This window comes from Petromyzon marinus, chromosome 13 (assembly GCF_048934315.1).
Source record: "Petromyzon marinus isolate PM22_M1 ecotype Great Lakes invasive population chromosome 13, UKy_Petmar_22M1.pri1.0, whole genome shotgun sequence".
Taxonomy (NCBI): domain Eukaryota; kingdom Metazoa; phylum Chordata; class Hyperoartia; order Petromyzontiformes; family Petromyzontidae; genus Petromyzon; species Petromyzon marinus.
In genome coordinates, this window is record NC_133679.1 from 12,545,252 (window position 1) to 12,569,197 (window position 23,946).

A 23,946-nucleotide genomic window follows, 5' to 3' on the forward strand; every position below is an offset into this window, starting at 1 on the left:
CTGACATGAAATGTGAAAAAGTAGTAATGATTCAAAAGTATGCTGTTGTTCTTTCAAATGCTACATGATTAATTACGTGTATGTACCTTTTCCCCCTTAATATTTACTTAATATGCTTGTGGGGGATTTATTTTTAATTTTACTGAAATTACACTCAAGCAGCAGTTTCTGCTTTAATTAAAGATAAATATTTTTTGTTTTCAAAAGCTATTGAATGGGGAGTTGTGGTATGATCTGCATGCAGAAAGGAGTTTTTACAGTTGGACTTGTAAATCAAATATTCTCACAACATTGTCTGAATGTCTTTATTTCCTCTTCATGTCTCTTACAGCTGGTTTGGTTGGTCCGAGAGGTTGTGAAGAATGGAGTGATAGGCGCCGACGGGGTCACCATGACGCTGTTAAAGCAGATAGCAGGTGCGCACCATCAGGACCATCTTGAAACTCACTTTATCGCCCCTATCCAGCAAAGTACACAGTGTTACTCGTGTTAACACATACATTGATATCTTTGTTTTATACACATCTTATCCATTGTCTTCCCAAGCCATTGTGCAATTTTGTTCATTGTACAACATTAAGTGGTTTTAGAGTGGAACAGAATTTCCATTAAGGCCTGACATGCTTTGAAATTGAATAACCTTCCAGAAGCGGCCTCAATGTAATTTCTATGAAGTGAATATCAGACTCGGCGGATGACATTTAATCTGCACACCGCAGCTATTGTATTGCATTAAGTTGCAGTTTTGCTTTATAGGTGGGGATACAAGTCCCAAGAATATTTGGTTGGCAGAGACCGTGTTGGACTTGCTAACTGACTACAGGTACGTGTTGTGGTTCGCAGCGTGCGTTGAGCCCATAAAATGAAAATAATGTAACTACTGTTTTGGAAGTCATGTCTCTCATTAAAGAGTTTGTTGTCCTGCATTGGTTAATATTCTTTATAACCTTGTCAAACTGCTTCTCCTCTGCGTTTTTTCTTTATGTGATCAATATTTTGATTGTTAGTGTATTTTTCAAATTGCATACTTGTTCTTTGCCATATGCGGTTCTATGTGGATGCTTTGTAAGTCAAAATACTTTTTTGTGTATATTTTTGACAGTGCTTGTAAAAATATTGGCATACACACAGTCAACTCCCAATTACCCGATGTAATGGGTAGTGGGAGGGAGCGATGGCCTAGATAAAACAAAATCACGAATCATGCAAAACAGGAAAATTGGGCTCGAAACCCTGTCTGTTTTTACTGTGTCGTAAAGTCATTCGTTTGTCAACATTTTTGCCCACACCTGGGTACCGAGTCACCGACTCGACAAGCGAGCAGCAGTTAAGGTAAGTGTGAGCAAGGCGAATTCCACACCCTGTCTGTCCCCCCTGGGTAATCAAGAAGAGTTGACTGTAATCAACAGTGATGCTGGGCAGACCCCCATTCTCAGACAGAATCGTGGTGTTTGGCTTATAGGGAGTGGGTGCTCAAGAACAGCCTGCTTGTGTCCATGACGGTCTATACGTTCCTGAGGATCATCGTGGATCACAACGGCAGCCCAGCCCTCACCACCCTCCGTCAGAAAGAAGTTGACTTCTGCATTACTCTGCTCCGCGAGCGGGTAGGTGAATTTCAACATAAAATCTCTGTATACATTCCCCTTAAATGTTTGTTATGTGGTCATTTAAGTAAAATTACGAGCTCCACGGTTGTTATGGATGTATGTTGAACTTCTTTTGCACCATACGTAGCCAACCGTGCTCATCGGTTATTTTAACCGAAGCACTATACCCTTTAGTTATCCAAGGCCTCCATTGCAGAAGAAATATGTTCTCACAATGTACAGTGAGGGAAAAAAGTATTTGATCCCCTGCTGATTTTGTACGTTTGCCCACTGACAAAGAAATGATCAGTCTATAATTTTAATGTTAGGTTTATTTGAACAGTGAGAGACAGAATAACAACAACAAAATCCAGAAAAATGCATGTCAAAAATGTTATAAATTGATTTGCATTTTAATGAGGGAAATAAGTATTTGACCCCTCTGCAAAACATGACTTAGTACTTGGTGGCAAAACCCTTGTTGGCAATCACAGAGGTCAGACGTTACTTGTAGTTGGCCAGCAGGTTTGCACACATCTCAGGAGGGATTTTGTCCCACTCCTCTTTGCAGATCTTCTCCAAGTCATAAAGGTTTCGAGGCTGACGTTTTGCAACTCGAACCTTCATCTCCCTCAACAGATTTTCTATGGTATTAAGTTCTGGAGACTGGCTAGGCCACTCCAGGACCTTAATGTGCTTCTTCTTGAGCCACTCCTTTGTTGCCTTGGCCGTGTGTTTTGGGTCATTGTCATGCTGGAATACCCATCCACGACCCATTTTCAATGCCCTGGCTGAGGGAAGGATGTTCTCACCCAATATTTGACGGTACATGGCCCCGTCCATCGTCCCTTTGATGCGGTGAAGTTGTCCTGTCCCCTTAGCAGAAAAACACCCCCAAAGCATAATGTTTCCACCTTCATGTTTGACGGTGGGGATGGTGTTCTTGGGGTCATAGCATTCCTCCTCCTCCAAACACGGCGAGTTGAGTTGATGCCAAAGAGCTCCATTTTGGTCTCATCTGACCACAACACTTTCACCCAGTTGTCCTCTGAATCATTCAGATGTTCATTGGCAAACTTCAGACGGGCATGTATATGTGCTTTCTGGAGCAGGGGGACCTTGCGGGCGCTGCAGGATTTCAGTCCTTCACGGCGTAGTGTGTTACCAATTGTTTTCTTGGTCACTATGGTCCCAGCTGCCTTGAGATCATTGACAACATCTTCCCGTGTAGTTCTGGGTTAATTCCTCACCGTTCTCATGATCATTGCAGCTCCACGAGGTAAGATCTTGCGTGGAGCCCCAGGCCGAGGGAGATTGACAATTCTTTTGTGTTTCTTCCATTTGCGAATAATCGCACCAACTGTTGTCACCTTCTCACCAAGCTGCTTGGCAATGGTCTTGTAGCCCATTCCAGCCTTGTGTAGGTCTACAATCTTGTCCCTGACATCCTTGGAGAGCTCTTTGGTCTTGGCCATGGTTGGAGAGTTTGGAATCTGATTGATTGATTGCTTCTGTGGACAGGTGTCTTTTATACAGTTAACAAGCTGAGATTAGGAGCACTCCCTTTAAGTGTGTGCTCCTAATCTCAGCTCGTTACCTGTATAAAAGACACCTGGGAGCCAGAAATCTTTCTGATTGAGAGGTGGCCAAATACTTATTTCCCTCATTAAAATGCAAATCAATTTATAAAATTTTTGACATGCGTTTTTCTGGATTTTTTTTGTTATTATGTCTCTCACTGTTCAAATAAACCTACCATTAAAATGATAGACTGATCATTTCTTTGTCAGTGGGCAAACGTACAAATCAGCAGGGGATCAAATACTTTTTTCCCTCACTGTATTCTTACCTGCCTTAAATCAAATTTTACGACAATTATTGCTTCTCGTGTTTCTTTGTGTCCCTATTCAATTACAACCAATTGTTTGCAATTGCAACCTATTTCCATTCACAATTGCAAATTATGAATTTCACAAATTACTTTCTACGACGAATAAAGTCAATATAGCATCACGCTCGCTCCATTTACGTCCACCTTTTAATTGCCACTTCCATTGCTGTCGATGCGCTTTCTCCTTGCTGCGAGCGCAGTTTGCAGACTGCACAATGATTGGGCGGGACCTGGTACGGCTACTACAGAACGTCGCCAGGATCCCCGAGATAGAGAAGCTCTGGAGGGATATGCTGCACAACCCACAGTCGCTGAGCCCGCAGTTCACAGGTAAAGACGCCCGCCCGCCCACCCGCTCATACCAGCCAGTTACGCTTCACGCTCCAGCGTTCGCAAGTTATGAGCGGCCCTTCGTCAGCTGCTCCTCGGGTGGTGGCGATGGTTGGATGGCCATCTTCACGCGTCGATTGACCCAGCACGTTCCGTCGCAGCTCATTAATCGCGTCTCTTGCAGGCATATTGCAGCTCCTGCAAATGCGAACGTCAAGGAAGTTCCTCGCATGCCGGCTCACCCCAGATATGGAGACCAAACTGCTCTTCATGATGTCAAAGGTATTGAATTAGCAGCCGACATGCTGGCCCTATTTAAACAAAGACAACCTTGATAGTAGTTTAAAAAAAAAATTCCAAACCAAAATACAGGAATGTAAACAAAAGGCAATTTTCGCTCCGCCTAAAAATGAAATAATATTTTTGAGTCCATCAGCCTATTGGCCTTCTAAGCAAATAATTTAAGCCCATTTGTTTTAAGCAGGTAAGCGCTGGACTGGTTTTTGGTTTTCTCTTCCTGTAATTCGATTTTCGCCGTCGCCGTTTCTCAGCTGTGGTTCTGTGACACCACCCGGTTTACTCACAGGTGCGGTTCGGGCAGCAGAAACGCTACCAAGACTGGTTCCAGCGACAGTACCTGTCAACACCCGACAGTCAGTCCCTACGCTGCGACCTCATTCGCTACATCTGTGGGGTGGTGCACCCCTCCAACGAGGTGCTGTGCTCCGACATCCTGCCCCGGTGGGCACTCATCGGCTGGCTCCTCACCACCTGCACGGTGAGATTCCTCTTGCGTTGCGTTGTTTAAAAGCAAACGAACGCGAGTTCCCATACACACCTGAGTGCATTGTGTGATTGTACTACAGAATATCCATGACCGACAATTCATTGCAGTGTCGATGCTATATTTTTCTCGTAGCAATATTTTGTTTAGGGGGGAGCAATTCAGCATGTAACGATTTAACCTCCACCCTGCGAATTGATGATATATGATTTGTGTTATGACCTGGGTAAAGATTTAATAATTTTTTTGTTTTGGTAGGATCCACTCATTTGTACTGTCTTATTTGTATTGTGTGTCTAGAATGTACTATGGCCACATCTGTACTGGCTTCATCGTTTGCTTGGTCTATCTCGTATTTTTGTTACCGTTCGTCAAATGCCAGTAGCAATTGATTGATTAAAATGTGTTATTATACTCAGCATGCTATGACTTATTTTTTCATGTAGGCTTTCACGACCAACATTGTGATTCATAATTGGTGTGTTTTGGGTTAGAATGCAAGCTTTTTACACGAGAGCTTAATTCTTAGCATATGATCGGATGTAATCTACAGAGAAACGTCGCGTATAAAATTACCCAAATTTTGCTTGCTTTTCAGCATTCTGATTTTCTGAAAAACCAAATCAACTGGTATATTTGCCAATGTGACAACTTTATTTGATTCCCGTTGTCAGCTAGTGGAGGGTTATAGTTATAAAAATTACATACCTACATGTTCTAACTCAAAGGAAACCAATTCTAATCATGATTATTCGCGATATGACTGTGTCAGAAGATATGATTTTTGATGTTTGCATATTTTATGTGATTTCATGGAAACCCTGCAGCTTCCTGAAACTCTGCGGCTATTATAGGTTTTACATGTACCACGATGGCAAAACAATATCTTATCGATCAAATAATGACCCCCAATGATGACACTAAATCAGGACTATTTATTGAACCGTGCAGGGTATGAGTTGTCACAGTCTTGTTGGAAGCTTAATTGTTGCAAGCCTAATTTCTGTTGGGTATCTAATAGTGTGCAGAAGTTGTCGATGTCGTGCTTAGGTTCATAATAAAGGTTTTTGGGTTAGATCGCGTTATTTATAAATGTGTTGTAACCCTCCACCACCCGACACGGCTAATCAGCAAAAAAGTGTCACGTTGACAAAAGACAAATAAAATTTTGATTTAAAGCTTTCGTGACTGCAGTAATTCATATTCTTAGTTTTTTCGGTAAAGTCACGTTGAAGAGAAACAACAAAATAACAAAATATATATAAAACAATAAAAAACAATAAAAAATTCTCACGACTTTACCGAAAAAACTAAGAATATAAAAAAGACAAATAGTTCACTACTTTAGCCCACCGGTGTGTTGAAGAGTGAATCCACAACATTTACAGTTTGAGTACGACGTTTCGCTGGTAGTTGCATCCAGCATCATCGGGCAATTCGCCAGAAAAGCCAAAAACCTTTATTATGAATAATATTGGTCGCGAAAGCCTACGTGTGCTTAGGTTACTCGATGGGTTTTTTCCCCAAATGCAGAAGTTCTGACAGCCTCTGACCATCATTCTCTTTTCAGTCCAACGTGGCAGCCACCAACGCGAAGTTGTCGCTGTTTTACGATTGGCTGTTTTTCCAGCCTGACAAAGATAGCATTATGAACATTGGTAAGGACATCTCTCCTTGTTCCCAAAAGCAATTTTCGAAAAAAAAATTGTAATTGCGAGAAAGTGGGTATTAACGGTCATATATGTGTATATTTTAAACTCATGCACCCCCCCCCCCCCCCGCTGGCTTGAAGTTTGCGTGATTGCACCATGGAAACTTTTACACTAAATACGGTCTAATTAAGTGCATTGTTTCCATCTCTTGGTTATTAAATATAATTACCGGGATGTTAATGCTTCACAATTATTAACAAATTGTTTTATTTTTCAACAGAGCCTGCCATTCTGGTCATGCACCATTCTATGAGGCCTCATCCAGCAATCACAGCCACACTGCTTGACTTCATGTGCAGGGTGAGGGCTTCTATGTTTCCATAACAACACATTGCCCGCTATTACATGAGAGTAATTCGAAAGTTTATTACTCAGCACATGCGCTGTCCTTGATTTAATAATTCTTTATCCTCATGCTACAAATTGTGTCTCGGCTGTACGGCTTTATTATCACTTCCAAGCTAATTGTTATCCTAGTTGGCTGCCTAAAAATCTTAAAACGCAATCTCGCGTGGAGATTTTTAGGAGCCAACCAGTATGCCAGGATTAATGTGTGGCTGTCTCGACTTGCAGATAATGCCAAACTTCTATCCCCCGCTGGAGAGCCTTGTTCGACAGGGGGTTTACAGCTCTCTCCGCAGCATTCTGGAAAAGAGGGTCCTGCAGTGAGTGCCACCAACCCACCCACACGCTTATCGTCCTAAGGATGAATTATTGTTCACAGCTGGCCTCCTGCCGTGGGGTCGCTTGTGCTATTTCTGCCCAGAATAAGGGACGGGCAGACAAATGGATCTAAATAAAAAAAATATACAATCGACGCATCAATGAATTTAGATACTTAAGCTCATGTCTCAAGCGTAGATTTGTTTCAAAATCGATGTTTTTCGATTTGTGTCTGTTGTATATAATAGAGGTTACTTCTCTGCAACCACTGGAATTGCTACCATGCACTTCATTGTTCATAGATATATATTATTCTATATATATTATATATTCTTTATTAAAATTTGTGCCCTGCATTTCTAGAGAGGATTACATATGTATGTATTGTTGAACTTCTTTCACACTATACATAGACAACTGCTAATCGGAGGTGTAGGGGAAAGACAACAAACTAAATACAAAAATCTGTTTTAAAGAAACTAGTTTTCGAACAAGATTTAAAAGTGCATTGCTTCACTAACTTCCTGATATCGGAGGGAAGAGCGTTCCAGACGGCCGCAGAATCACATCTAAAAGCGCATGACGCAGTGAACGTCTTAGTTCGATGGATAGCTAAAAGCCGCTGCGAGGGTAACTGGAGTGTGCGTGATGGTTTAGGCTCCTTGGTGAAATCAGCAAGGTGTAGTGTTCATTTGTGGCAAGCACTTTGTGTGTAATGAGTGTGACCTCATATGATATTCGTTCGGCAAACGGAAACCAATGCAGCTCGGCGAGCACTGGACGGACATGGTCGGATCTTATAGTACCCGTCACGACACGTGCCAAATAATTTTGTACACGCAGCTTAGTAATGTTTTTGCCAAGACGTACTGTAGAGTAGTGAGTTGCAATAATCCAGCCTTGTCGATGCTATGCTACATGCCACTGTGTTGAGCTCATTAAAGTGGGATGGTGGCCTTAATCCTGAGCCTATTGTATATGTTTTAGTTACAGAAGGTATTCTTATTGACAAAGCTGGTTGTTTTTTTTCTTATATAAAAACAACGCACCTGGAAATTCCCTCGAGATAGGTATCCAGGGTGTCAATTGGCTCATATACAGCAAAAACGTAATGATGCATATGCAAACATGTTAAATCTAAAACTTATACAGTATACATTATAAAATGCATATCACACCTCGACAAACGTATACTAATTATATGGTACATACCGCCGTTCATATAGAATGTACTCTAGCTGTAACACTATATGAATGAGTGAGTGAGCGAATGTCATTCCGGTTTTGTCTGCTTACTAATGAAACTAGATCACCATCGGGAGGCTGTACTGAGCAACGTCGCATCACACTTTGGCCCAACTGTTTGGATTCCAGGTCCCTGTCGCCACTCTTCGACAACCCCAAGCTGGACAGAGAGCTGCGCTCAATGATCCGGGAAAACTTCTCCGAGTTTACCAGCTCTCCGTCGCCTCCCATGGAAGGCGAGAAGCCCCTTCAGCCACAGCTGCATTTTCTCGATGAAGGTAGAATGAAAAAATACTTTTTTTTATCTTAGCACAGTCCAGTCTGCTTCTTCAGTGCTCCCTCCGATGGAGAGGTTGGCGACAACGCGTCTCTAACTTTTAAATGTGCTGCGCTAATAGCCTACATTAGTCCAGTGCTATTTGTTCATCAATCCACTGCCTTTTGCTCTCTTCTTTCCCCCTCTATCATCACTGGTACGGCAAGATCGCTCATTCTGATCCCATGGAAATCTTCCCTTTTCTTCATGAGTGTCTGAACATTAATTCTAGATTTGAAGTTTTCGTAACTGCAAGGATGCATGCTCTTTGTTTTTACGTCACGTAGGTAAAAAAATAAAACAAATGAGAAACAACTAAATTAAATCACGACGTTTCGTGCGCAACACAAACGTCCTTCTTCAGGTGGGGACAACGTAGCGAAAGCACAACCGCGAAAGCACAACCGCTTAAGTGTGTCGACACACTTAAGAGTATGTCTGAACATTCTCTCTTGGTGGCTCTGTTATTCTCAACAAATTGGTATTTGTCCTTTTTCTGTCCGTGATGCTCTCACAATTTTCATGATAAACCATGTTTCTGTGGCCTAAATTTTATTTTAAGATCACTTAAGTGAATATCCAGTAGGCTGGTTACTGTTTAGATCAAATATGAACTTGATTCATAAAAAAATCTCTAATACATACATGCCTACATACATATAAACAAGTTAACAAAGTACAATCAGTTGCCTTAGTAAAGCACAAGCCACTTAAGTGTCCTAAGTGCTGTTCTTAAATGGACACCACTAAAAGCATACATTTATTGGAAGTAAACTAACATGATTCCATACTCCGTTGTTTTCATTTGTTTTAAAATAGGAGTGTTAACCCTAAACCCTCCAAATCACTGCCCACCACCATTGTCCGCCACCCCTGCCCACAACCACTGCCCACCACCACTGCCCACCATGATTGCTCACCTTTGGTCACATGGCTTAAGGACCGTGACATGGCCTAGGGCTAGCATGTTTGCCGCTTGTTGCAGAGGTTCATGGTTCGAATCCAGCAGCCACTCTAATTAATACTGCGAGTGTATTAACCGTAAAAATACATACTCTCTGCTTCACAGTGGATGCTACAGATCTTGTGACGTAATTCACAAGAGTAGAGGCCTTTGTGTGCCGCTGTCATGGTCCAAATAAACCAAACTTGAAAACACCACCGGCACAATTAGTCCATTGGAATATGCGTAGCAATCATCGCTCCCTATTGTGGAAACTTGTAAGAAGGTGTAATGGGATTTTTTTGGTTGTGTATATTTTTTTTACCGAGATGTGCTGCTGTATATGTGGATGTTACCCTTCATCCCACCACCCCCTCCACCCTCCCCGACCCCCTCCCCCCACCCCCTTTACATCAGCGGTGAAAGCGGACGATTTGCCTTCGACCATGGAGCCCGACAACCACGTTGGGGAGCGAGGAAAAGATGAGTGTTGCTTCGACGCGACAGAGGCCACCTTCAGCGACGAGGAGGAAGAGGAGAAGTCGAAAGGTGCTGCCCTTATCGATCCAGTCGGCAGTTGAAACTAATGTTTATCAATTATAATGTTTGAACACGTTACAGCCCCTTGTCAGCCAATTGCTGGAGGAAGGTTGTTTGGTCATGATTTACAGAATCACAAACTGTTAATTTGAATGTATGCACGTGGATATTTTCAGAATCAGAATATGTATTGAAACTGGAGGAATCCACTGAGCTATAAAGCTCTTTTTCACAGATAATTCAAACAACTAAATTGACAACCCAGGTTGACACATACCCCTGCAAAATCTCAAACTCTAACCAAGTACTCCCCCCCCCCCCCCCAAAATAGCATAACGCAATGGATGAATAAAATTCATTAAAAATATTTTAAATACCCCTACTCAACTGCAGGCTACTCTGTGAAGGCCAAACATCCACACAACAACCCCACAGCAAATTTTGATCTCGGTAAAAATTGTTACGGTGAGAATTGTGTTGTTTCCCTTCTACCGAAAGAACCAAGAATATAACCCCACAACACCTTAGCCAGCTTGCGCCACGTACTGCGTGCGTTGGGGCGTGCGGTGGAAAATAATCGGTCCTCGGGTACTGAGCCGAGCGTCGCGTTGCCGTTTGTCTCGTGAACATACGAGCAGAGCACGCACGTGTTGCAGGGAAGAAGGTGGAGCTGAGGTTCCGGCCGATCCGGGAGGCTGTGTCGGAGGAACCCCTGGATGTGACGCTGTACCTGGAGCAGCTGGACGAGTCGCTGAGGGACAAGGTTCTCGCCCTGCAGAAGGAGAGGTGGGAACTTTGACCACACTGGTGTTCGTGTCAAGGGCAATAGGTGGTTTAAGCATTTTTCAATGCATTGGGGTAATTGTGCACGTAAAAATGGCATCGACTCATTGATTAGAGTAAATTGTTAGCGTCATGACTCGTGCATAGGATTCTGCGTGTAAGAATCGATTGACTTGTTTTCGGATATGCTGTGTGTAATTGGTTCACGTGACCCTTGTAGCCACTAGAGGTGCTACATTCACCAAAAGATGAAGAAGAGTTATCAATTCTTGAATAAAATCGCAACCCCTTCATTACATCTTGTGGGGTGGGAGGGGTCGGAAGACGAATAGTTTAATGCTTAGTGTCAATGATTTATAAAGCATTTTTATGATAAGAATATATTCTCATGTAATAGTCTCAGCTATTGTGAACCAAATCAAACCGAGTGCAAGAAACGTAAGTAATGTACTGCAACTCTCATTGGAATCATGATCTGCAGGGGTTAAAAATTCTGCTGGTTGTTTTTTTATATATGATGCCCTTAATGATTTTCTGCATCCGATGGATCCTGACAATACTGTGCCTTTTTTTTGCAGTGACACCGAAACTCAGTGTGAAATAATGCAGGCCATAGTGGAGGTCATACTGCAGATGGTAAGCCAAATAATGTGCAGTGATGTTTGTCACAGTTTTAGTTTGATGTTTAATCACATTCAGGTGATTTTGTCATTACATCACTTGCTTGTTATAATTGTACATTCATTATCTCTGTGTGTTGACCTGTTTATAGTGCTCATGTCCTTATTGTGCTAATGTAGAAAGTGCAAATCGAGCAAGCATGAAATAATCAAGCATTGTTCAATCTACATGTGTTTGGTTAAGTTTGAAATTTAGAAATCCGCTTCTCAAAATCCTTTAATTAATAGCAATTTTTTTTTATTAGTTTCATACCCTTACAAACCCAGGGCCGCATAATGGCCTTTGTCCCGAGAAACCCTTGAATAGGCAGCTTCTATAGACCTGAAAAGCCTTGACGAACATAAGCACTGTAATGAAATTTGCCTGATTACTATATGTCAAGCGTTCTACGGAGAAACATGCTGCGCACGCTGCGTCCACGCTGTTGAATGCGGTCACGTGCGCATGAATCATGCTTTGTGTGTACTCGCTCACGCGCACGCGCGTGCGTCATCAGGATGATTTTGACGCGGAGATGGCCTGCCCGCTGGCCTGCTGCCTCATCGAGCTATTCCGTGAGCAGTTTCATGGCGAGGTTTTACCTGAAGAGATCACAGAGGAGTGAGTGGCTCAGCCCCTGCCCCCGACCACGAAAACCCCCCACCTCCCCCCGCTTCCACCAACACAACCACCTCCTCCTATCCCACCGCCCCTCGTTCTCCAGCAAAGGCTGTCAACCCCCTCCCGCCTCCACCCGCCCACGCTCTCCACTCCACCGCCCACTCCCATTCCCCTGCCCCCACTTTCTTCCATCACTCCCTTGTGTCTCCGCTTACCTCGGTTGCTCTTATGCGAATTCGTTTATTTGGAAAAATATATAACTTTGATATATTAAGGCATTCACACATGCGTGATGTTTTTTGAGCATATGCTGTATGTACGTAGTTGGATATGGACATGCATAAATGCATGGTCATGAATGCAAACATAAACACACGGACATTTCTCTAATGTGTTTATTCCAAATCCATTTTTAAAACATTAAACTTTGCAGCCATGAGCTGTGTCTTATGTAGATTATTTTAATCTATTTCATGTTTTATGGAAATTGTAAACAAAGTTTGGATTGTTACACACTTCATGACATCCCGATCCTGAGAAGCGCGAAGTAAATGTAATGTTTTTTTATATTCTTAGTTTTTTCGGTAAAGTCACGTTGAAGAGAAACAACAAAATAACAAATATATATAAAACAATAAAAAAAATTCTCACGACGTTTCGACCATAACTCAAACGGTCATCATCAGGTGTGTCGGTTTGCATAAATTTATTTTGAAAACGGCATATTTATTTATATATATAAAAATAACGTTTGCGTCACGCGCAACGATGGCAGTTTGCCAGGACTAGTCCATCTATTTTTTGAAAAGAGGAGGGGGGAGACGAAATTTGTTTTTATGTAAGCTGTCTGAAAGGCACTGTAAGCGTGAACAAAAAATAGATGGACTAGTCCTGGCAAACTGCCATCGTTGCGCGTGACGCAAACGTTATTTTTATATATATAAATAAATATGCCGTTTTCAAAATAAATTTATGCAAACCGACACACCTGATGATGACCGTTTGAGTAATGGTCGAAACGTCGTGAGAATTTTTTTTTATTGTTTTATATATATTTGTTATTTTGTTGTTTCTCTTCAACGTGACTTTACCGAAAAAACTAAGAATATGAATTACTGCAGTCACGAAAGCTTTAAATCAAAATGTAATGTTTTTTTGTTGTGAAAACAATGGAACAATTTTGAACATCACAATTTATTTATTTCTGAAATTACTCAAATAAATGTCCTTTGTGTCCTTATCGGATACCGACATTAGTGCTGTTGTTGAGATTTGCGATAAAAAGGATGCGCTACATTAGCCGCCTTCTAAATAACTTTGCTCGCAAGGAAGACATTCTCACAACGTGGACCAAGTTTAGAGATTCTTGTCTGCAGCGATGTAGAGACCATTTTGTTCTCGTGCGCCGAGAGTCCTCAAAGCTTTGTTGTGCTAGCGTCAACACAACGGCCTTGATATTTGATTTATATTTCCTACTGGTAGTGGGTACATCATTATGCCTTAACCTTTGTCTGCCTGATCTCAAACAGGGAATCAAAGGTCTTGTTTAAAAGCAAAATGTTGATTCAAATTCCTCCATGTCACTCCCATGCCAATGAAAGGTAGAAGCAGAGTGTTAATTTAAAACGTATCTGTGGATATTGTCCACATAAAAACATAGTGCAAATGTATTCATTCTGTCTCATTGGAAATTGCATCAAACGCAACCGTTTGAAAGCTATGGCATTTTACATCGAATGTAACAGCTATATTTTCTGTATGTTTAACATTTTTATTTTCCTTATTGCCTTTGCTAAACGTGAGGTTCAAACGTGATTTTATTTTGTCTGTAATGTCTTTTGAGCGTAGAGTGTTAATCGTGACGTGTCGCTTGTTTTCTCCCAGGTCGCTGGAAGAGTCCGTCGGGAAGCCTATATACGTGATATTCAGGTGGGTCCCGTTGGCGTTATAGGTCGAACATCAAGCGTATTGTGCAACTTGACAGAGAGTCTTAGTTCAAAGGCGGTGACGTTTTTTAAAGAGGCGCGGTCGGCAGGAGACTGAACTCCCGCACGATTGTTTACACGTACGTTCCGTGGTTCTCTTACGTGTGCCTTCACCAGGAACCTGTGTCAATTTCAAGAAGATGATGACGGCTACAGCGTGCTACTCACCCTGATGTCTGAGCTTTACCAGAAACAGCCCAAGATTGGCTATCACCTTCTGTACTACCTGCAAGCCAGGTGGAATGGATAGCATATTAACTCTCAGCCCGTACACACAAATTAGTCTGTACAGCCTACACCCATATGAACATACAGCAAACATTCAGTACATCTTCACATATTTTGTCAAACGTTCATTCGAATAACCATTGTGAATCAATACATGCAACACTCCTGCTGAAGATTGTGCATGTAGATTCGTTGTATTGGGTTCGTTGATGGTTTCCCACTTCACTGTATCTCAGAACCAGTTCTGTACATATTTGGCTTGTTTGGGGATTTTTATTTAGTAATTTAAGCGAGTTGAGTCGAGTGCGCTTACCATAGCAGCTCCATCTGGATGTGCATTGCTTTGACTCATTTTTCTTGTTGTTTGAGAGAACGATCATTATTTCCTGCATTCCAGCAAAGCGGCGGAGGGCAAGACGGCCGTGTACGAGTCATTTGCGCAGTCGACGCAGCTGGGCGATATCTTCACGTGCCTCATGTTGGACATGAAAGCCTGCCAGGAAGACGACGTGCGGCTGCTGTGCTACCTCGTGCCACCTATCTACACCAAGGTAGGCACACCACTAAAAAAAATACAATTCGCACCCCCAGCTTCCCTCACTCACTCGTTTGTACATCATTCTCATTACTTGTCGTGGGGTAAAGTCTGCGTACTCACCTCTTCCAAGATGTCTGACCAGTTTGGAAGAGTAGACAGGGACTCTCTAGAGCTCCCTCTGGTGGAGATCATTCTGCCGTCAGTGGCATGAGCAAGTAATTGCCAGGCTGAAAGTTTACTCTGTGCACCAGACAATATATATACATAAGTAATAAATAATTGATACACAATTTACTAAACATAGCATAAGCATAGTGCTGGTACATGGTCTATACTGCCGACATTTATCTGTACACTTTTAACATGTGTCTGTGGAGTGTAAAGCGTTGTTTGAAATTTACTGTTACTTTTGAGGACGCATTGAGCCGTGTGATATTCAGCAGATCCCAATGTGGTTGTGACAGTCTCCATTATTTTCAGGCTTTTGTTGACATAATCGTGAACGCGCTTATGATTTATTAAATCGTTTTATTTACCATTTGCTAACGTGCTCGCCGTTTTTGATTTTTTTCAGTTTGACGACGTCGCACTGGGAAACAGCGAGCTGCTGAACATGATCGTGGCCGCCATCGACTCGTTACAGGTGGGCAGCAGCGGGAATCCACGTCCTATTTTGTATTCTTTGGAATTCGCAAACTAGATTTGTGTGAAAGGCTCTCGTGCGTTTACTTGCTTGTGCCGGACAATTGGGATGTGAATTTGTGCTGGTAGACGTGCGAGTGAAAGGCTTGTAATGTGGATGGAGGCAGAGGTTGCTTTGAAGTCAAATGCATGTCCTGTGGTGACCGGTGGATTGACTGAGCCATCCTGTTGAGCGTTTTTTTAATATATAAAAAACAATTTCTCAATCGCATCGCTCGTGTGACTCATAGGGCAGGCTGTTGATAAAAAATGAACAATGTGCAGAGTACAGGATATCGTGCAGAGAAGCTATAGTTGAATATCGAGTGAAGTAATTTTTTTATCCATTTATAAAATAATGCCCCTTCTACTGTGATCATTAATCATGTATGCCCTGCTTACATAGAAGAAGCTATTTTCTCACTTGTGAATTTTAAACAAAAATACTTTGCGTATATGTTTAAAAAACCCAATTTGTGATGATACATGGAATTTGAAGCTTGCTGCACTTGCGCATTTAAGTAGCAAAATTTGCTTGCAGCCAAAACATATATTGACAGATTAATTTTTCTCTTCTTTGTTAATGTGTTCCAGATTGATCCATGGCTTTTAAGAGCACATTAATGGATTTTATTTTATTCACTCATTGAAGTAGGTTTATGGTCACTTGGAAGACATCCTTTCATTTCTTTTTAGAGTCTACACTTCTTAGAAATCCCGACGGCTGACCGTAGGGAGCCATTGATACTGGAAAAGAACATATTAACAAGGGCTTTATTCTAATTATTATTTCATAATGCACTTCCATTTTTAATTTTCGATTTAAAGCTTTCGTGACTGCAAGGATTCATCTTCTTTGGTTCTTTCGGTAAAGTCACGTAGAATGAGAATACAATAATAAATTGATAAAATAAAATAACACAATAATATTGTCACGACGTTTCGGCCACAACACTCCAGCGTTGTCCTCCAGACAGTCTCGTCCCCTTCACCTGATGAAGGCCGCTTGTGTTGTGGCCGAAACGTCGTGAGAATATTATTGTGTTATTTTATTTTATCAATTTATTATTTTATTCTCATTCTACGTGACTTTACCGAAAGAACCAAAGAAAATGCACTTCCAGTTTATTTGCCATACTTGAGCCACCACATACGCAGCCATGCTGCAGCATAATCAGAATTTACTCATAAGAGCCTCACTGAGTCTCACGTAGAGAAATAATTCATTGCTGGAATCGCAAGTTTAGGTGATCCATAAAACAGCTGCCTCAAAGTCCTGGATTATAGGCATGCGACACCAGTTGCAGTGCTTGGCCACGTGACGTGTGATGCCATGGTTATTGTTTTCATCATATCACTGCGAATCATCACATGACTAATACGTATAATTTGTTTTCGTGTCGCTTAAAATCCTGGGGCATTTTAAGTAATAATTGTGGGAATTTTATTCTGTGTTTCATGCGTTCACATGTTTACGATGACGGCGAGCAGAGCATTAATACTATGGTGCTGTTTTTACTCTCTTGTCTCCAGCTGCAGGAGATGGTTTGCCAGGTGATGCTGGGAAACCTGGTCATGTTCCGCAAAGATTCTGCACTCAACGTACTCAGTGAGTACCATGTTAATATTCCACCTAGACTGCGAGTAGCGTAACACCAGAGTGAACTTTATTAATGATTGGATTACGAACTTAACTCAATTTACTTAACTGTTAAAGTATTTCACAAGCTTCCTTCCTTGAATGTTTGACACCCACCCTCTTGAACATTCATCTTCCTTAAGCCGGTCAACCGTAGAAATGTTTACATGTTGCTTAGCCTGTCATTTAATGTGCAAAATTGCTAGAGCACAGCATTTCATCTGCTGCAGTTATTTCAACAAGTGAACACAACGAATGCTGAAAACACAATATATATCATTGGCAAAATGCTGCGGAAAAGCTGAACGTCGATTTAAAAACGCACAGAATGCGTGCACAGCATCTCCAGGCGTTCACTGTTGACACTTAACCGTGTTCTGCGTAGGCACCAGTATTTTGCTCCCTATTCATAAATCGCTCTCGGCAGAGGGCACATTCAGAGCGCGCGTGCGACTGCACCGCCACAAGCAATCAAGCAATCGCACATCGCCTCCGCGCAAAGCGCCGCGGCCTGTTCTCGCCGGAGGGGTAATTTGGCGGTGTAGGCAGTTGGTCATTCGCGCTCGTAAGCTTTCGGTGGTACCGAGGGATTGCAGATTGCGACGAGCGCAATTATTTTTACACCAAGCCTTCTCCATGCCGACTCGGCGGCGGGCGGCACGGTGCGAGATGAGTCCACGTGTGCGATGACGATTTATACGCTCCAGTTGGCGAAGTACCCCGGGTCCCCCAGGTCTCCGAACACCAAGGGTTATGGGCGATTAAATTGATGGTTCAGCTCATGATACCATATATCGACAATGGAAGCCTGCGCAGCTACAATTCCTAATGCAGGTTCATTTTAAATCACGTGCAGATTAAATGTCTACCTTACGATATGAAGCAAGAACTCGATGTCATTAGTAGAAGTGTTATGACGTGTTGATTAATTGATTAATATCGATTTTGAAGCTCATAACGCGTGCATCAAATTTTGTGAGTAATACTCTTTGGTTCTAGTCGGTAAAGTCACGAAGGTAAAAAATAAAACAACAAAAAATCACGACATTTCAGCCACAACTCAAGTGGCTTTCATCAGGTGAAGGGAACGGACTGTCCAGAGGACAGCGTTGGAGTGAAAACAGCCAAGCCCAGGTCGCGTCCTTTAAGCTTTGTGGGAGGAAACAAAAGCGCCTTGACAAAGGAATTAGCATAAAAATGAGCATGATGTACGTAGGAGGTACATGGTGGACTGGCGCGGGAGGGGGGGGAGTTCACATAATGTTGGTGTGAAGGGAAAATTAAGCAGCTGTGAAAGTTTGGGATACCACTACTTGAAAAAATATACTGTACCATTGAAAATTAGTTTAATGTTTGGTTTGATTTAGAACATCTTTCCAATGATTGCTTAATTTGAAACCATCCTCTCGGTTGAAATTGTGTCTGTGTTTGTAAATCTGAATTGCCTCGTGGACAAATCTCTGATAAAAAAAACCCGTGGGTTTGCATAGAACCTTGGTATCAGAGAAAACTATATCGTGATCACCCACAGCGTTGTAACAGTAATCAGCTACGGCAGAAGAATGCGTTCTGCCGTGTTTCAAATCTGATTTGTGCTCGCGAATTCGGTCAGAGACATGTCGTTTCGTCTCCCCGATAAGCAGTCACCACAGGTGCAGCTCAATTTGTAAACCCCAGGGTGCTGTAAGTCAGGAATGACATCCTTCACGGATGGGATCAGGTCACGGATTTTGTGTACTGTATTGAACCGGACCAGGATCTTGTGTTTGTTTAGAATTTTGGAGATCTTTTTAGTAACGCCTGCTATATATGGTAGTGTGATGGTTTTGATCGGAGTATCAAGTGGTTGTTTCTGTATGGAGGGAGAAACAGCTTGGCGGATGGTACGGTCAGAGTATCTGTTCCTCTTGAGGGCCAGATGTACATGTTTTAATTCACTGGTCAGGTGGTGTTTGTCCGAAATGCAATGAGCCCTGTGGTATAACGTTTTGATGAGAGAATTCTTTTGGGTCGGGTGGTGGTGGGAATCAGGTTTCAAGTAGGAATCTGTGTGGGTGGGTTTCCTGTAGACAGAATGTCCCAATGAGCCATCAGGTCTCCTCTCAAACAGAACATCCAAGAATGGCAGCTTGCCATCTTTCTCCACTTCCATGGTGAATTTGATGGCGGGGTGTGTGGAATTGATGTGGTCTAGGAAAAGTTTCAAAGCTGGGAGGCCATGAGGCCAAATGACGAAAGTGTCATCTACATATCTCTTCCACAGGGAAGGTCTGAGGGTGGAAGTCTGGATGGCGTCTGATTCAAATTTCTCCATGAAAACATTGGCTATCACTGGTGACAAGGGGGAACCCATGGGTGTACCCTCATTTTGTTTGTAGAAGGTGCCATTCCAAGTAAAGTAGGTATTGGTGAGGCAGTGCCTAACCAGCGCAGGTGTATCGGGGTCTAGTCCATGTTGGACCAAATTTTCAATTATTTCAATGGTATCAGGTACTGGGACCTTGGTGAACAGAGAGACCACATCAAAGCTGACAAGGATATCGTCATGGGACAGTACAACGTCTTTGACCATAGAGACCAATTGGGCTGAGTTAAGTACTGCTGATGTGGTCTTGCCAGTGAAAGGCAGCAAGGTATCTGACAGAAAACGGGCTAGCCTGTAGGTAGGGGAGTTGATCGTGGATACGATGGGTCGTAGTGGGGTGCTTTCTTTATGAATCTTGGGAAGACCATAGGATCTAGGGGGTCTTGCAGCAGAAGGTTTTAGGGAGGGACGTTTAGTTGGATCGATTAGGGAGGTCGAACTTGTGATGATCTTGTTGGTTTTCATCGTTAGGCTATTAGTAGGGTCATTTTTAATTTTTGAGTAACTTCCATCATTGAGCAGGTTCTGGATTTTGTTGTTGTATGAATCTTTATCCATAATTACAGTAGCGTTGCCTTTGTCTGCTGAGAGGATGACTATAATTTCTGTTTTTTTTAAATTCGCGAGTTCAGAGCGTTTATTTTTGCTGATGTTGCTAATGGGTTTCTTAGCATTCTTAAGAATAGTGGCTATTTCAGCTCTCGCAACGTCTGCTTGGATGTATCCTACGCCTTTGAGGGCTACATCGACCTGAGAGATGATATCATCTACTGGTGTATGTTTTGGGGTGACAGCAAAATTTAGCCCTCTAGCCAGTACTGTTTTCAGATTGTCCGAAATCGGGGTGCTACTCTGACTAATGACGATTTTGTTAACGTCTAGTTTTGTTATATGTGGAACTGGGTTCTTCCTTGATAGGTGGTTGAATTTTGAAATCAGGTTAGCTTTGCATTTGACTGACAGTGAATCAGCAGAAGAAGCAGTCATGTTGTCTACATGGTTCCAATCAGAAGGTGACATTTTTTGTGTTAACATTAAATGAGCTTGTAGGAGAGTCCTGTCTAAAGTATCGAGTTCAAATCGGAGTAGCCTTATCCTCTCTGAGATTAAAGATAGGCTGGCCTTAAACAGAATCTGTTTAGAATTCGGCGAAGATACAGCAGCAGAATTGAGTGTGAAAGCGATGGGTATTACCGTGTGGTCGCGGCATCTTTTGAGGAAGGTCAGCGTCTCGATGAGCTGTGACTTCTTGTCCCGTTGTCTGTTGAAAGCTCTAACAGATAGGTGAAAGCCCTCCCCGTAGAGGTTATCAATTCTAGATTTGAAGCTTTCGTGTACCTACGTGACTTTACCGAATAGAACCAAAGAGTATGGATCCTTGCAGTCACGAAAGCTTCAAATCTAGAATTGTGAGTAATAATCGATATTTTTAAAAATTATTGTACGTTGTATGTATTGGGTTCCCTTAGCGCCTGTCGAGATAAGAGGCGTCTTAATATATTTACCGCGGTTAAAGAAAATAAATAACAATTCTTGAATGGAATCACAGTACGCATTCTTGACAATTCACCAATTCACCCAGGGCAGTGGGGGTTCGGCACATTGCTCTGAAGCCTTTGGAAGAGCAATTAAATCTAAGTGCTTGATATTTGTGTTATTGCCATGACACGGTCAAAATTTGAATACAATATGATTTTAATGAGTTTAACACATAGGCTTTCGCGACCAATATCATCCATAATAAGAGTAAATGTTGTGGATTTGGTCTCCAACACACCGGTGTGCTGTACTAGTAACAAATTGGCACGTTCTGTTTACGTGACAAACCTTACTAATTGGCTGTCGGGTGGTAGCGGGTTTAACGACATTTATATATTTACGCGGTACCTGTGATAGAATCCCCCCACCCCTAGCGACACAGAGTACGATGCTGGGCAGTGGTGGTGCACGCCTCTAATCCAGCACTGTGGTGACGCCATACAGCAAATGCATTCATCTCCATCCGTTTCCATCTGTATGGTGATAATAGAGTGTTGCCCCCCCCCCTCGCACGTGTGGTTTTCTCTGGTACTCTGGTTTTTCTCCCACTTATATAAATAACTGTGTTGGCCAAAAATCCTCCCATTATAGGAGAACTGAGCTTGGGCAATTGTTGGTCCCGGCTCTGGATCCCTTCCTGCTTGCCCTGTTGTTTCCCCAAGCCTGTGAATATAACGGAAACTGTGCGTGTTACAAATGTGCATATTTTTATTTGATGCTTTTGTCCACCACATTGATTTCAGCTTCATTGAACGGAGAACGTGACCTTGCGGTGCTTGTATGAGTTGCGTGATAATGCCTTGCAAGAAATTGTGAGCTCAGCGTGCACTTTTCTAAGCTGCTGTTCTAGCTTATAACCCAATAGTCATACGTCAAAGCGCAATCCTGTCGCTCTGAATTCAGCCACTTTATTTCACCAACTGGCAAGGGCTCATGGTAGAGGATACGCTAGGGCTGCGGTTGGTATGCACGCACTCCGCAAGAAAAGCAATTGGGCTATTGTCTCGTTTTTCTGAGGATGGTCGATGGGATCAAGTGACTCCTGCCGTGTGGTTTAAAACTCCATTTTCATAATCAGCTGCTCATGACGCAGTTCAAAGGTGGCTTTAGCTGTGGGTTTATCCACCTCTGCTTCCGAGAAGTGGAAGGGGCCTGCTTTCCAAGCCCGTATTGCCTGTTATGTATGAAGTGGTTGGTTACGTAAAGCCATGGTATGAGAAGGGGCAGTGGTGCTAGGATCATGTCTGCAGGGCGATACTGCCTGAGCAAGTGGTGGAAAACGAAAAAGCGTTGCCGTGCAAATAAGCACCTTTGTCTCCCCTCCTTAACTGACGGCTATCTTCCTGTGTGTAAAAAACCTGTAGGTAGCCCTGAGCGTTCCCGCGAAACATAGGCAGGGAATAGACTTTGTTCCTTCGTAACACACAGATGACATCGTTGTTGGGCAAGGGTGGCGGTTGACGAGGCTTCGCCCGGTGGACGCCCGGAGAGCCGGCGAGCCCAGGGGGTTAGCGTTTGGGAGCCGGTACAGCCCGATGGGGAGCACCGCCAATGAGCCTAGCCCAGACAGTTATCCCCGGGTTCCACGGTGGTAATTCGCAGTACACCGAAGTTGGCCTTGTCAACAGCATTCAACCCCCGTGTTGTCAACAGCATTCAACCCCCGTGGCGTGGCCTCCGGACACAAACACATGGCTGCACATTTGTGGAGTGAGTAGCGGTGCGTTACCCCCACCATGTGGCCGCGCACGGATAGTGTAGCGTCAGCCACGGTCTATAATGACTCCTCATTCTCCACCATTGACCAATTTCTCGGAAGGTTTCATCATTTAATATAAATTCTTATGCTCACAATGAATGCATTCATTGAATTGTGAATGTAAAATCCAATCACTTACAAGTCATGAAAATTGTGGAATTTGTCGTTGCATGGTGCCAAGTTTCATGTCGCCATGAATTCAGGCCCTGTGATGGAGAAGTATAAATTTTATTTAAAATTTTCCTTTATTTTTACGGAACAAACAAGACAGAAGAAACGAAATGGAAAATGCAAACTAGACAGAACAAATGAGACGAAATCATTTATCCTTCACTTGAATCGTGACCCCATAATTTTGATGGTTCTTCGAATTGTTGGGGAGGTGAATCGTCATGTAACCACCAACTACCTACTGCCTCTTTGTTCAGCAGCTCGATATGTGGTCGCGTCTTTTAATCTAGCATTTTTTATATCCAATTTTCTTTTCGATTGCATGAATAAAGGTAAAATGTTCGAGTATTACCGATTTTAAACCTATTTGTACGCAGGGGTTTGTCTTGCATATGGCATTCAGAATCCACTAGTGCATTGTACACAGCGGTAGTAGTAATAATAATGGTTTTGTTTACCCAAGAAAGCCTGGGGGGTATTGGCCCACAGAGCCACTCTGCGATCTCTACCCAATAATTTATGTGATGCCTCCCTTGAATGGGGACAGCGCAGCCTAGAGCATGAGCTGCGTTTGTTTGGGAAGGGAGGCAGATTAACGACAGCTGAGTGGCCACACATTGCTTGGTCTGCATCCGCGAGTCGGCGCAGACCCAACTGAGCCTTACCAGCGACATTCCTTATTTAGTGGCGTTATTGGTAGCAAGCAGAGGGCATGGAATCTGCCCTACTTCGTCATATCTCCTAAGCTAGGTAGGATTGACCCTGGATAGCGTTTGCATGGGCTACCACCTTGAATAACAGGTGCTATAGACGGTTGGGCTATGTTGTGGGCAGCAGAGTGCAGTGCAGCAAAATCTTGCACTGTACTTCTCCGCTCCCAAATGGAAACAAATCCCACCTTCAGCAACCAACACGGACTCGCATCGTGAATCGCCATCTAATTATCCCCACTTTACCCATATGG

The 23,946-nt window shown here is 42.8% G+C and overlaps 1 protein-coding gene across 7 annotated transcripts in view; it reads left to right on the forward strand.

Annotated features, from left to right (window-relative positions):
- The window catches only part of INTS3 (integrator complex subunit 3), a 44,753-nt gene that overhangs the window by 6,226 nt on the left and 14,581 nt on the right, over positions 1-23,946 (forward strand). For 4 of the 7 annotated variants that reach the window (XM_076066878.1, XM_032953581.2, XM_076066880.1 and 1 more), the window contains exons 5-23: positions 332-416; positions 757-823; positions 1,463-1,607; positions 3,681-3,810; positions 3,995-4,092; positions 4,397-4,588; positions 6,165-6,252; positions 6,527-6,606; positions 6,880-6,971; positions 8,344-8,492; positions 9,891-10,022; positions 10,652-10,799; positions 11,375-11,432; positions 11,974-12,077; positions 13,962-14,006; positions 14,180-14,299; positions 14,688-14,841; positions 15,403-15,471; positions 17,043-17,118. In XM_076066878.1, coding sequence (XP_075922993.1) covers positions 332-416; positions 757-823; positions 1,463-1,607; positions 3,681-3,810; positions 3,995-4,092; positions 4,397-4,588; positions 6,165-6,252; positions 6,527-6,606; positions 6,880-6,971; positions 8,344-8,492; positions 9,891-10,022; positions 10,652-10,799; positions 11,375-11,432; positions 11,974-12,077; positions 13,962-14,006; positions 14,180-14,299; positions 14,688-14,841; positions 15,403-15,471; positions 17,043-17,118 — 2,032 coding nt within the window. The remainder of the gene's footprint in view (positions 1-331; positions 417-756; positions 824-1,462; positions 1,608-3,680; positions 3,811-3,994; positions 4,093-4,396; positions 4,589-6,164; positions 6,253-6,526; positions 6,607-6,879; positions 6,972-8,343; positions 8,493-9,890; positions 10,023-10,651; positions 10,800-11,374; positions 11,433-11,973; positions 12,078-13,961; positions 14,007-14,179; positions 14,300-14,687; positions 14,842-15,402; positions 15,472-17,042; positions 17,119-23,946) is intronic. The other 3 variants (XM_076066879.1, XM_032953584.2, XM_032953587.2) reach the window with 1 other exon arrangement.